The sequence below is a fragment of the Apium graveolens genome, chromosome 9 (assembly GCF_009905375.1).
Source record: "Apium graveolens cultivar Ventura chromosome 9, ASM990537v1, whole genome shotgun sequence".
NCBI lineage: Eukaryota > Viridiplantae > Streptophyta > Magnoliopsida > Apiales > Apiaceae > Apium > Apium graveolens.
The window spans coordinates 247,059,032-247,074,388 of NC_133655.1; the positions used below are offsets into that span (position 1 = coordinate 247,059,032).

The following is a 15,357-nucleotide window of genomic DNA, read 5'->3' on the forward strand; positions in this document are numbered from 1 at the left end:
TTTCAAAATTTTATACCTCTACTAAAATAAATTTAAGTATGTAATCAAAATTAAATGTTAAATTTTTTTAGTATAGTTATAACATATTGGTATTATTACTATAATGAAAATCGAAAATAAATTATTAGTATTATTTGAAAATTTTAAACTTACTATTTTGTATCAAAATTCAATTTTTTATATTATTTTAAAAAAATAATTTATTATAAATATTTTTTTGGTAAAGTTCTGATTTTTCCCATGTCCAATTCAATAATTTTCTCCTACGGGGTGCATAATGAATATTCAAATTTAAGTTATGAATTGCAATTTACTTTTACCAAAATTCTGTTACACATATATTTTTAAATGAAAGTTGAGCAGTAAAAATTGCAATTACCTCCAAAAAAAAGTAGAATAAGTATATGAATTCAAAAAAAGTATATATATAAAATAAAATCATTTCATATCTATACTATACTATAATACCAGAATATGGTATAATTTGTAGTTTGGTTAACCATCATTTTGGTTATCCCTTTCCATCATGACCGTCAGATATTCTTCATCAAATAATCAGAGCCGTTAGATTGAAATACTAAAAAAATACACTCCACAAGTTCTTAGGTTCGAATCCCGTTAACAACAAATATTTATATTATTATTTATAAAGATACATATAAGTTATCAGGTTCAAATTTTACCAACAACGAATATTTACATTATTATTTATGCATCAATCATATACTATTTATACTATTTAAACCTAACTTGAAATTATGCACAATGAAATAATCATTATTTAGTATTTAATTATTTATATAGAATTTTAATAAAATTATAAAAAATAGAAATAGAAATGAAAATATATAAATATTAATCCGTTCAGTAAGCTAGTAAATATAATATTAAATAAATCCGTTTAACAAACATATTCTAAATAGATTAAAATTCGAATTCATATTGTGTCATGTATTGATCTATGCCCATTTTCCTCTATAAATTCACTCCTCAGAAATCACTTTAAATTTGCGCGTGATATATACAGTTAGTGCCTCTATAATTGTACTGTATATCTACATATCTGGACAGAAAGAGAGAAAGAGGGAGAGAGGAGTCAGGAGAGAGATGTCGTATTTGCTTCCACACTTGCACTCAGGATGGGCTGTAGACCAAGCTATTCTCGCCGAAGAAGAGCGCCTCGTTGTCATTCGCTTCGGTCACGATTGGGACGAAACTTGTATGCAGGTACTTTTCTCTAAACCCTAATTTTACTTTCAACTCTTTTTTTTAATTCATCTTTTTTTGATCATTTTTTAATTGATTGCTAGTAACATTGTTTATGATATTCAATTCACATAAAACAACCCTAATTTTACCAATTCAATTGTGTTAAGGCATATACCTGTAGTTGTAGCTTACAGGACATTCTTCTTCTCGATCGAGCCCCCGCGACATATCTGTTACCGTTTTTTTAATAATTGAATTTATCGAAGAGGATACAAGGGGCTTATTATCTGATTATACTTGGAGATGAGGGGCTTATTATCTGATTTTATACTATAGACTTAGTTTAATTGCGTAAATTACGTTTTATTGAGTTTAAGTAAAGGATTTAGTTGACTTGTTATTGTATCTGATGGTTGGTTTAATTATTATTGTAGATGGATGAAGTACTTTCTTCAGTTGCTGAGACGATAAAAAATTTTGCTGTGATTTATCTCGTGGATATTACTGAGGTGCCTGATTTCAACACTATGTATGAATTGTACGATCCGTCCACTGTTATGTTCTTTTTCAGGAACAAACATATTATGATTGATCTTGGTACTGGGAACAACAATAAGATCAATTGGGCAATGAAGGACAAGCAGGAGTTTATTGACATTATTGAAACAGTGTATCGTGGAGCAAGGAAGGGTCGTGGATTGGTCATTGCACCGAAAGATTACTCCACCAAGTACCGCTATTAAGACAAGTTGCTTATGCTGATTGTTATTGACAAGAACTTGTTGGATGCATTAAATAATGATTTGCATCAAACTTCGCTTTTAAAATGGCTGTTAAATGCTCTATGTTGTTCTGGATCTGTTTTTATCTTGGAGTGTAATTGTTAAGATAGTTGTGGCACTTCGTTAAAGTCTTTGCAAGGTGGCAAGTAATATCACGTACTTTTGAGACTGATCCTTGATATTTCAATGTTTTTATATGAAAAAACTTTATATGCTTAAGTTACCATTTGCTTTCACTGGTATTATTTATTTTGGTTGCTGATCTATATGTTGCCATGACATCACTGGTTCATTTGTTAATGTTTCACTATGTTGGGAAGACCATAAGCATGAATACATGGAGAACCATCTTAGATATGTAAAATTTTAGTAGTTAATGTGGTTTGTTTTCTCATATTTTAGCGTTTGTCCAGAAATGAGATTTTAGTTTTGGTAAGATATTCTGCAGTGTTGGTATCTGGCAAATAGTCCTAGATACTGATAGTGTTGACCTTGATATGAAATTCTGCATCGAGGATTCTAGTATTCCATGATAGCCTAGTGAGACTATAATGTAATTAGGGACTTTAAGATTGGGTGTCTGTATGGATAAATAGGACTTTAAGAGTGAGTGTGTATGAATGGATTATGGGGTGTCATAATTGTGGTATGAAGCAGGACGAAGAAGATGAAGGCGTGACAAACTTGACTCTGATAGAATTTAGTAGAATGTATGTAATTTGCATCTTTTTTTGGTAGCAAGTAACAATTTTTTTTTAAAATGTAATAGCATAACGTGTAAAAGAAATTACACTGCAACAATAGGTTCTAAGCTGGATCATATCATGGAGAAGAAAAGTTATGTGGTTCGGTATTAAATATGACATGATGAGGCCATCTATATATGTTTGACAAGTACTGTCATTGTTATGATGATTTTAGTTCCATTTCAGACTACACTGGTTGTGTCTATCATTTATATGTTTTTCTTTGATAATTAATTAGATGGTAGTCAACTAGTCAGATATATTCTGATTTTATATAACTGACCAGAGAATGCTGAAATTTTAAAATATTTCTGGATATTCAGTGTAAGATAGTACATTGTTTATGGTGAAAGAATACAGATTCATGGAGTATACATTTGAATTCTTTATGTTCAGGTATGAAGTATTATATACTCATCTGAATTCTTTATGTTCAGGTATGAACTATTATCAGCAATTTCAGGAAACATCTACTTGTGTATATATGCCGTGTGAAACATTCAAGCTGTAACAGATCTGCTCTGTTCTACTCCATAGTGCCAACCTACAATTTAACCCTTAAATTACCACTCAGTCAACCTTAAAAGCTAGTCAAATTGTCAGTATTAGAATATTTTTTTATTACAGCAATTTATATTATATATATATAAACTGTCTTGCATCGGAAATAATTATTGAAAAAAGTCGATTTTTCCGATAAATCACTTAAAAATTGATCAAAAATATTTGTCTGATTTGATCGATTTTTGATAAATTGTCATTAAATAATTTGACTTTTTAAAAATTATTCGATAAATCACAAATTGACATCTCAATCGAATTGTTCTGATTTTCGAAATTTTTAATCTTAAGGGAAATACACGTTATGACTTGGATTAAAGAAAGTGCACTTGAGAAGTAAAGAAAGTGCATTTCTAAAGTTTAAAGCAAGCGTAATGGTGCGACCAGGGGTGGTTTTTTTTTGAAGAGCATATTAAAATGATATAAATCAAAGGGCTGTACCCAATACAACTTTGGAAGCCCAAAGCAATGGCCCCCAACAAAAGATAACATTCTTCAACAGCAGCAACACATCATGGAAAATTTTATTTTCAGAAGCTAACATTTTTAGTTTTAGAGCAAAATTAATTGAAAAGACAAAACTGTCCCATGTTAGCACAATAATAAAAAGCAAACAAAAGATAATGAGGGCATTTTGGTTTTTTTAGTAATTTTTTGCTCTCTAAGATAAATTTTTGTTCCGAAAATAATACTATCCATACCTTAAAACTTAAAGCTTAAACTTAAACCAGACATTTGGAAAATGCTGATCAAGAAGCCTAAGGGCTTGTTTGGTTTGGGGGTTTAGGGAGGGTAGGCTGGGCTGGGCTTACTAAAATCACATTTGGGAAACTTTTTTTGCAGGAGGGTTGGGTTCTGGGGTTTATTAAAGGGTTGGCTGGGGTTTATATCTTATAAAAATCCCTTCATTTTCAACACCCCGACACCCCAAATCGGGGTGTTGGCTTCGATTCATTTCATTCGCTCTCTGTTTCTACTCTCCTCAGTCCGCCCCTCCCCTCTCCTCTCGCTCTCGAAAAGGTATACTCCCTCCCTCTCTCCCCCCGTTTTCTCTCCACCAAAATCTCTATCTATCTTTCTCTCTCGCTTCAATCCTATATAAATCATATACGCTCGTACAGATACAAACGCACTTTGGGTTGTTTCTGTTCTTCAAATTGGAAGGTGCAGCTATTTTAAAGTTGTGATTTTTATTTATATAGAGTTTAGTACTATTGTTTAGTGTTGACGGAGGAATCTGATAACAACAAAGATTGAGGTTTCTCGCCGGAACTAAGATCTGTGACGGTGTTTCTTTGCCGAAAACTTAAGCGGTGTGTGGTTGATTGTGGTTGTTTTAGGCTGACATTGATCAGAGTAAGTGGTGGCTCTCTTATCAGCTCTCAACTTCTTACCCTCTCAATGTGCCTACGTACCCTTTATATAGGGATCAAGCCTGACGTAGTTCTCGTAGAACAAGAAGTCTAATGACTTGAGACTTCTTACTCCTAAGCCCTGTAGAAACCCATCCAATATCCGTCTTCCGCTAGCTTTAGGAATGTCCAACTATGAGGCCCAACCGCGAAGGCCCAAGGCTCGTCCGTAATCGTAGGACTTCACGGATAGTGCATCTCCCTGCGCAAAGATAACACTCCGCTACAGCTATCTCCCTTGATTTACGAACGCAGGTATAGCCACGGTTCACCCCAAATGCCAGACGCGTCCCTGTCCCCCGAATGAGGATAACCCACCAGATAGCAGGACAGGTGATCCCAAGCTCTTGGGTGCAAAGTGCAGGATGACTCCAAAGTTCTCCAACGAGGACACCCGTTGAATACAAGAACAGAGCTCCCAAAGCACACACCAAAGTAAACCCCACATCCCCAACGAGGACACCCGTTGAATACAGGAGGAGGCCTTCAATCATCAGGCATACCCCTGGAGGCCTTCAAGCTTTTCACGAACATCCCCCTCCTTGACCGTCTCAAGGAGGGAATTCTTCAAAGAGTACCTGCAACAAATACATTAGTAAAAATAACCTCCATTGCTCCTCTCCATGCAAGCTTTGTCCTGAATTCAACATCAAAAGTATATAGATCAAACACAGGACGCGTCCTAACCCTTTGGGCGCGTCCTCACCTTCATAAATCCAAACCTGTTTCCCCATCAATCGTTCCTTATAGCATTCAAAATCACAGGACACGTCCTAGAATTTAGGGCGCGTCTTCCTTTAAACCATCATGCATAGCGTTTCACCTCCTATGACGCGTCCTTGCTAAAGTAGGCGCGTCCTAGAGCGTCCATCACCATAAGATTTCATCTGCCAAGCACTTTCATAAACATTGACGCGTCCATAAAGCCTGGGCGCGTCCTTCCTTGACCACACACTCTTCTCGCCTCGTAACATATCCCTTCTCAAGTAGGCGCGTCCTTAATGCTTGGACGCGTCCTCACTTTCACAACGCAATACTGAGTTTGACTGTAATTAGCCCGCGTTTGACCCGAGTCAATCCAATGCCAAATTTTGGGTATAACAACTAGCCCCCAAATTCCATTTGCAGTTAAAAACAAAATTGGAATTTCTTTCCAAGCGAAATTTGGCTCAAAACAGGTGGACGCGTCGTGACAGGAAGACGCGTCTTACTTTCACCTTCTGCATATGGTGTACCGCTGTCGTCCGCATGGTCGTCCTTCCTCTATAAATACCCTAGTTTCGTCATATCACTACCACCACCCTCCTTTCTCTCTCTCAGAACCGCCATTACCGCCGCTGCAAGAAGTTAAATCCAAGAACTCGGCAACCCCATCGGCCATTTCTCAATTTGTGCTGCTTAATCCAACTCCCAACTTATGAGGTTTGCAAATCCTCCATTATCTCTTAATTTCTTTGAGCAAATCGACTAGAACAAGCAAAAACTGTTCACATTCCTTATGCTTTCATAAACTGTTCATATTTTTTCCTGTATGTATATGTGTATATATCTGTAATTGGATCATATTCTGCTCTTTTGATTCCATAATTACATGCTTCTGGGTTCGTAGAAAAATTTCCCCCAAATCGATCACAATCGATTGAAATTCCACCATTATAACCATATAGGACGCGTCTTCCCGTTAGAGCGCGTCCTGTATCTCCTAATTTAAGACATGTCTAAGTTGTCCCAAACAAAGGTAATATAGGGCCAGAGGCTTATTAGGACGCGTCATCATAACACACCCCCTGCGGTAGATTTTTTAGGACACATCCTCCAATGTTTCCATTGCCCTCCCTTCTCTTTTCTTTCTTCTTTTCTTCTTTTTTTATGGACGCGTCCTCAAGTTTTTGTTCATTCTTTTGCAGCTGGAGGACGCGTCTTCTTCCTCACCATTTCACCCGTTTAAGGCTCTCAACAAACGTATTGGAATCTATTCCCCACACCTGATCTCTTTTAAACCCGACTTTCCCAACATCCACAGGACGAATTCCTTCCTTAGAGCAGAAAGACGCGTCTTTCGTTCCCTTAAATCAAAAAACTCAATAATGTCTGATTCCAGCTCCGATTCCATGGACCATGTTCCCATAAGCTCAAGAATGGAAAAGAAGGGAGTTAAAAGGCAAAGAACTCCAGTTCTCCATACTAGGGCCGCCATCGAAGATTGGACGGATGATGAAATTGTTCCTATCACAGGCCAAAAACCCCGAGGAATAGCTGTTTCAGACGAGGACGCATCCTACTCTCAGGACGCGTCAGCTTCCCAAGGCGCGACTCCTTCTCCAGGACGCATCACCTCTCAGCGTAAGCAAATTTGAAAGGAGGGTTTCTGACCCCAAGACATATCCCGTATCCCCTAAGAAATCAGACTCTCCTCTGGAACATTGGGATCCTTCAGATGTTGAAGTGGATTATGACTGGGCCAGGCTTGGCGCCCTAACTGAGGCAGAGAAAAATGCCAGAAGAAAAAATGAAGGTAAGCTAGCATGTGTTGCCCTTGACTCGACCGCAACCGACTGGGAAATCCAATGGCACATGAAATACTATGACATGGAGGGCATCTGGGCGCGCCCTCTTCGAACCATGAGGCCGCACATTTTCAACGTCGGGAACCAAAGGATCCCAAGAATGGTGCTTACTCCAAAGTTAATTTCCTTGGGTGTGGGCGCGCCTTTGCACCCATACATTAAGAAAATTTGAAAATGGTACGACGTGGCTCCAGTCCAACTATCACCAAATTCATACAAGCTAGCCTGGGCTTTATATATTATGTACCATAACTTGAGGCTGGGCGCGCCGTCAATGAAAGAATTCAGCTTTTTTTACAGCATCAGGAAATCAATTCCCGGGTACCATTTTCTGGTAGTCAACAAATGGTTGAACAACAAGGGATTTAATGAAGGTAAAATTAGCCACGAAAGAGACTGGAAGGAGCCATTTTTCTACATTTATGACGTCAAAAGGACGCGCGTTCGCTTCAACTTGGAACCAAGTGAGTTCAACATTTAGGACGCGTCCTCTCTATCAGGGCGCGCCTTTTCTTTTATAACCTTTTCTTTATTTTCCTTGTTGTAACCTATTCTCCCTTCTCTTAGACAAAAGGACCCAGAAAGAGCTAGCAGGAAAGAAGAAGAAGAGAGCAGAGAAGGTTTTACAGTATGCTGAAAAACATTTCAACCTCAAGGACATGATTACCGAGGAAAATTTGAAGAAAATAGGAGCTTTGTCCCCACGGGTGGGTTCTCTCTGCAAATTTCGAGATTTCCATAATGGGAAACCCATCCTCACCACTTCCGAAAAATCCAAAGGGCTCCAAGCCATAGAAATTATTCAGCCAGACGTCAACAAGAAGGTGGATTTAGAGCAAGGTAAGAAATCATTATACGTAAGACGCGTCATGGCTTTAGGACGCGTCATATTTATGCTCACCTTTTTCCTTTAACCTTAGCCTGATTTATAAACGTTACTTTATATATGCACTATCACCTTGGGTGCGCCCTACCCCCCGGGCGTGTCTCTTTATTACAAAAAACGTCTTAGGTAAGACGCGTCACTTTTTTAGGATGCGTCATTTTCACACTCATTTATACATCTTTCGTTTTTCTATATCTGTCATGCACGTAGACCTTTATATCATGATATGGGCGCGTCCTACTTTCAGGACGCGTCTTCTTGTACATAACTAATCCCTTTTTATGTTTATATCGCAGATATGGCCTCACTCCCCAAAGGATTCGCAATTGGGGCTTCCAAAAAACTAAGGGCAAGGAAACAGGCTCCTACAAAGGTTGATTCAAAGGCAAAAACCCCACCTCCTGTTGCAACTCCTTCTCCTCCACCAAAGATAATCGACACTACCGTGTTTGACATTCCCGAGAAGGTGGAGGACGCGCCCTCGAAGCGTCAAAAGGTAGTTCCTGATGACCAGTCTTTCGTTCTCAGATACCTACCTGGGCGCGTCCTCTGTTGGGGATTTCACAGAGGATGAAGTCAGAGGTTGGGCTTTTAGAACAGAGCAGCAAACAGAGGAGGCCATGGTGAGGGCTGCAGCTGAGCTTCACCTGCATGCCAGGCAGAGTGCTAACATGGCCGCCAGGCTCAGGGCGCCTCTTCTTGTTACAGATACTGCGAAGAGCCAGGCCGAAGACAAAGTTAAATCTCTGGAAAAATACATTACCCTGCTTGCCCAAGAAAAAGATGCTGAGATCAAACGTCTGGAGGGGGAGAGGACGCGTCTAGAAACAGAAAAAGCTATTTTGGAAGGCAATGTCTCCTCAATAGAGAAGCAAATAGACAGCGTCATCGCCCTGAATTCCACCATGCAGCTGGAGCTTGACACCCTGAATGATGATAGGCTGCATGGATGGACAGAGGAGAAAAAGCTAGTTTACCAGCACGGCTTCCAGGCTGGGTTTGAAGAATGGTGCTCTGGGTTCATTACCAACGACCCAGAGTATACATTCTCAAAGTTTGATGCAGATACCCAGATATGGGTAAATGATTTCAGGGTCAGGGCCGCGGACTCCATCAAGAACAAGAGGATTTTTCTAGGTTTAGAGGAAGAGGACGCGTCCCCTGATCCTGCTCCACTTCAGACTCAGCCTCCCCCTGCAGAAGACCAAGACAAGCCACATGACGCGCCTCCTACTTAGGACGCGTCCTTTATCTTTTATGTACTTGAACTATTTTAAGGGTGCGGGCCCCTTGAAGCCTTGCAAGTTGTAAAGACTATTTTTGAACATTCACTTGCACTTCTTTTTTACTCAAGTAGTCATTTATATGGGCGCGCCTTGTGTTAAGGGCGCGTCACCTTTGACTAATTGTTATTATTTTTCACTCCGTCAAGCAAATATCCACTGTGGGCGCGTCCTCTCTAGCTAGACACGTCTTTGTTTGTTCCGGAAAGTGCATGAGCACGACACTACGCTGTACTTGTGTGTTTAACCAAGGCACAAGGCACAATGGGGCACGTCCTAACTGTTTGACATACCTTAACGTTATCTTTCAGACATATTTTCTCTCCGGGAGAACGCGTCCTCGGTAGGGACTTGTGTTTTTTTAAATTAATAAAACATTCAACTGAAAGAGCATCAACCAATATTACTTGGACGCGTCCTTGGAAATAGTACACTTCCTAGTTCCATTTTTACTCAAGTTCTATTGTTCCTTTTAGCATCCACTACTTCAGTTAACATCCATATAGAACTATCAATCAAGACGCGCCTCACCTTTGATCCAAAATACATCATCCTTCAAGCAGGACGCGTCTTTGACAAGCACTTTTTCTTTTTTAATTATGTTGTCAATATTACAGTAACATCCAGTCTAAAGGAGAATCAACCAAGATAACTTGGGCGCGTCCTTGAAAATAGCACATTTTACTTGAGTTTCATTCATATAAAACCCTAGCTTAGGGCGCGCCCTTCATTTTGGACGCGTCATGAGACCATGCAAACTGAGCAAATATCCTTTTGGAAAGTTTCAAAATTTTATTTATAATGCGCTCTGATGTCAAAAGTGCACCAGTCCCACGGCTACTATGCTCTGTGGGGAAATTATTTCTAAAAAATGACCCTTCAACTAGTCCCAAGGTAAGTAGTACATGAACTACCCCCCTAGGCTAGGAGGAATTTATTTAATTCTAGCCTATAATCTGGGCATAACACAAAATGATAAAAGAAATATGTAAGGGGCCAAAGCCACGCCTTACTGGTAATACTTTCGGAGATGTTCCGTATTCCAAGCTCGCGGAACTAACTTCCCGTCCATATCTTCAAGGTGATAAGTCCCCTTCCACAGGATGGACTTTATTTTGTACGGTCCTTCCCAATTAGCTCCAAACACTCCATATTGGGGTTTTTTGTATTGGGCATCACTTTCCTAAGTACCAAATCCCCCACCTTCAGCAATTGTCCTTTTACCGTCTTGTTATAATACCTTGTGGCGCGTTGCTGATATGCCGCTAGCCTTAGCTGAGAATTTTCCCTCATCTCCTCTAAGAGATCTAAATGAAGCCTTTGATTAACCTCAGCATCTTCTTTCCCGTAACAATCTCCGCGAAGTGATCCCGATCCAACTTCCACGGGGACCATAGCTTCGTAGCCGTAAGTCAACATAAACGGCGTTTCTCCCGTAGTAGATCGCGGCGTAGTGTTGTATGACCACATCACCTTCGGGAGTTCTTCAGGCCAATTCCCTTTACGTTCCTCCAGCTTGGTTTTGAGGGTATGTGTTAGGTCACACACACACTGTAGAGGGGGTGAATACAGTGTATAGTACACTCAAATCGAACTTAAAGAACTTGAGTAACAGAAAACAAACTTTATTGAAACAATAAACTCTGTTACAATATGGAACTGTTACCTCTCAGTGATGAACAAATATCACGAGAGCTGCTAGGGTTATATATATTAATAACTTCGATAATGATAACACTTATAGTGTAAACCCTATGCCTGTGTTTATATATTACACAGTTACAAGATAATCGCTAATTGATATGGAATATAATTCTGCTTCCTAAAATATATCAATCAGATATCTTCTATTCCAAGTATTCCATTCTTCACGGAATTCCTTCTTCATGCATATCTCTTCTTATGTTTTATCTCTATCTTCTTTCCTTTAATCAGCTACTGTCCTTATCTGATCGTCCTTCAGCACTTAAGTTCTGATATCTATCTTCTGATGATTATCTCCTGATAATATAAGTACTGATATCCTTAAGTCCTGACTTCCAGTATAAGCACTGATCAACAGTTAAGTACTGATCTATCCTGTTCACACAAGATCTGAAAGCTAAACATAAGACATATTAGCAATGACATTATCAAATATATCTAACAATCTCCCCCAACTTGTAAATTAACAAAATATACAAGTTAAACAGATATTTGATGATGTCAAAAACATTAAGTACAAATGCATGAGAAATAAACTAGATAACTACAACTTACAGTCCTTAAAGTTTTACCAATTTCAACTTCTGATAACAACTTCAATCTGCATAAATATCAGAATTTAAGCAGTTGTAGATCTTCGACTTGGCTTCATCAACTTCTGATCTCTCTGATGTCAGGAGTTGTTCTGAGATAGTTCTTCAACAAACATTTCTCAGCATATCTTAGTTCATCAATCATTCTCCTTTTAACACCTTTAAGCTCTGCAGTATCTTCACCAGTTTGAAAGATTGCAGCTCTGAGATCATTAATCTTTGCTTTCCTTAACTCCTGGTCTAGTCTTATGACATAAGCTTTGTCAGATTCAAGATTGAATTCAAGTCCCTTAATACCAAGATACGTTCTGATCTGTGCAGTATTAGGCTTCATATCAACAATATCCCCATTGTGATCTCTGTACTTTGGAACATATCTGCTGTCAGACTTAACAGAATAAAGCCTTTTCTGTCTCTGAATCTGTTCTTTTAAGTAGTTTGCAGCAGTCTCTGTTATTCTGTCATCCACTTGAAGTAAGAAAAGTACATGCTCCAATTCTTCAAAATACTTCAAAGGAATGGCATTTTGTCTTATATGATAAACCCTACCATCTGTCATGAAATACAACATGATGTATTCTTTCAAGTAGGTATGGTAAACCATCTGTACAGATTCTAGTTGATTCAATCTCTCAGGATTTGCTCCAATACCTGGTTTACTCAAGAAAGTTGGATCATCGGTAGTGTTGTGTACTCTTCTTTCATCAGCACTTCCCAATCCAGTTTTATCTCTAGCTTCCTTTTCAGTAACTACTCTTGCTTCAAAAACACTTGGAGTAGTCTTCAAAGATTGAGTCTGTTTTGCTTTAGTGAATCCTGGTAGGAGTGTTTTAGATCTATTTTTTGATATCAAGTTAACTTGAGCACTGTCAGAGGTTACTTGCTTCTTCTGAATATCAGAACTTACAATTTCTTGACTCTGAACAACTTGAGCCATGTCAGAGGTTGTTTTAAGAACTTTTCTTGAAGTCAGAGCAAGATCATCTTTTCCATCAGTAATTTCTTCTTTCTCAGGAGGTACATAAGGCTTGATAGGTTCACCAACCTTTTCTTTACCCTTGGATTTTGGATCTATCTGTGGTTGTGATCTAGTCAAAGTTTCTTCAGTATGTATCCTTTCTTTGATCACAATGCCTTTAGGTTTTGGAAGTAACTTTTTACCAGAAGCTTCAGATTTAGATGTGACTTTCTCTGATTTAAGTCTGGCTTCTTCTTTCTTTAAACTTTCCAAGTCCATCCCTGGATTTTCTTGAAGAAATAACTGTCTTGACATTTCCTCATCAAGATCTAGAAGTTCATCAGAACTTATCCTTTTACCAGCAGCAGAACTTATTCTTTTCCCAGTATCAGAACTTGTTCTGTGACTATCTTGTCTTGATATAAACCTTCTACCTTGACTATGACCAGTACCCATTCCAGAGTTTCCTTGGTCATCTTTTCCATCATCCTTTCCTTGCAGTGTCTTGTTGGTTTTGCATTTGGACTTAATTACCTTCTCCCCCCTTTTGGCATCAGCAGGTAATAAAAGAGAGATAAGTAGTTCCACTGAGGTTTGGATTTCAGTAAGTTGCGATTGCTGAGAAGCTTGGTTTGTCAGAATTTGATCAATCTGAGCTTGTTGCTTCTCTTGAGTTTTCTCAATATAAGCAACCCTGTCAATGGTAGGTTGGAAGAACTTTTTCTTATCAATTTTCCAAACTTGTTCCTGTTTGATAAAGTTCTCCTGAATCTTGTGTAGCTCTGCATGAGTGTTAGAATGAAGACCTTGTAAATGTTTAGTACTCAATGCAGTGACTCTAAGCTGGGTTTTAAAATCATCAGAATGTAACATTTCATCAGCTTTAGTCAAGTGCTCAGCAAGATGTAAAGCATTTGGAACACAGGAAACTAAGTTCCATTCCTTAGTCCACTCCTGACCTGCAGGAGTTTCACTCCAAGGTACTGGTGCATCCCCGATAACAAACTCCTTTACCAGTTCAGACTTTGGAAGAGGCAGTGGAGGAGTATGTCCTGAAGGACCTGCTTCATCAGCATCTACAGTTGTAGCAGCCTCACCAGTATCTCCAACATTTGCAGCATCAGAACTTAGAGAATCAGTATCTTCTGATAAGACAACAGTGTGAGTAGCAATGGAGGCTTCAGCATCCTCTAATTGCTGATCTGATATTAAGTTCTGATCAACAGCCATATCCCGATGCTCACCTAAAATCTGATCATCAGCATCTTGATGCAGAGAAGGTGTGAGTGATAACTCAGGAGTTTGAACAACATCAGTAACAGGTGTTGTGGAAGGATTATTTGCTGTTGGAGCTTCTAAGAAAAGTATTTCAGGCACAACCAGGTTCTGAATATCAATTTCAGCACTTGTGCCTGGATCAACAAGAGACACAGAAGGTGAATTAGCCTTGTCAGATACAGGTTCCTGAGATGGAGTTGATGGAGAAGAAGTGACTGGAGCAAATTCCTTGTCTTATGAGATCAGAGATTCCTGATCCCCTTCCTTAGCTGCTTCCTCCTCATCATCTGAAACTGGCCTTTGTGCCCTCTGTTTCTTGTACTTCCTTGTTGATTTGGATTCCTTGGGAGTGTCAGGAACCGTCATACGTCTAAGCCTCTTGAGAAGCCTAGAACCCCCAAATGCAGAATCCTTCTGAGAAGTTGCCTTCTCAGCTTCATTGACTATAGGTTCTGAAGAAGGAATCTGATCCTCAGAATCTGATTCATCTCTCAAAGTAATTCTCCTCCTCTTTTGAGATGTGTGAGGAACAGTCTTTGTTCGCTTTGGCGTAGAGGATGTAGGCTTCACAGTAGGTGCTGAAGAAGAAGGTTGAGCAGTCTGTGAAGTGGAGAGATATGATTGGAGATAAGTTCTGAGGGTAGGTTGAGTAGAATGAGAGGTAGGTACTGAGGTTGATGGATTTTGGTTATGGTGAGTTGGTTGAACATTTGAGTAAACAGATTTGTAAGTAGCAGGATCAGCATTTACCAGAATCTGTTTCACAGACTGAGGAATCTGTAATTGTCTCACCATTGATTTCTTTGTGTCAGCATTTATCAGGTTGTTAAAGTACCTTTTTGCAACCTTAAAAGGTGGGGTTTGAGTGCTGACTAACTGGGGTTCAGCAGTACAATACGTGTAAATAAGTTGACAGAATCTAGCAAAATAAACAACATCTCGATTCTCTATCATCCTATCCCCAATAAAACCAATTATCCCAGTTGCAAAATCAAAATGAGTTTGATGAATAATAGCATACCCGATGTGCTGACTCAGAATTGGGATGGCATCAAAATTTGAACACTTGTTGCCAAAAGCCTTGGTGATGCAATCGAAGAAGAAACTCCATTCTCTTCTGATATTAGCCCGTTTCAACTGTCCAAGTTTCGTCAGACTCTTTTCATATCCCAATTCAGTCATTAACCCCCGAAGTTCTGATTCCTCTGGTATAGAGAAGGTACAATCTTCTGGAAGATGTAATGCTCTTCGTACTGTACCAGGAGTGACTACATAGGATGAATCACCCACTTGGAAGATAATACTGGGAGTTCCTCATTTACCACCATCATCAAAAACTCCAGTCCTCCAGAACCGCAGAACTTGTTGACTTGAAAAT

The 15,357-nt window shown here is 39.0% G+C and overlaps 1 protein-coding gene across 1 annotated transcript; it reads left to right on the plus strand.

Annotated features, from left to right (window-relative positions):
* The first annotated feature begins 1,004 nt into the window (after positions 1-1,004).
* Positions 1,005-2,210, plus strand: LOC141687019 (thioredoxin-like protein YLS8). Its single transcript, XM_074492157.1, has 2 exons — positions 1,005-1,227; positions 1,644-2,210. The coding sequence occupies exons 1-2, from the start codon at positions 1,108-1,110 to the stop codon at positions 1,950-1,952; spliced, it is 429 nt and encodes a 142-aa protein (XP_074348258.1). The 5' UTR covers positions 1,005-1,107; the 3' UTR covers positions 1,953-2,210.
* Positions 2,211-15,357: the final 13,147 nt, after the last annotated feature.

What these genes read in the sequence shown, in the direction of transcription:
- LOC141687019 (XM_074492157.1), top strand. Translation starts at nt 1,108, where the DNA reads ATGTCGTATTTGCTTCCACACTTGCACTCAGGATGGGCTGTAGACCAA. An exon ending in GGGACGAAACTTGTATGCAG is followed by an intron (nt 1,228 to 1,643) that starts GTACTTTTCTCT and finishes TTATTATTGTAG; the next exon opens with ATGGATGAAGTACTTTCTTC.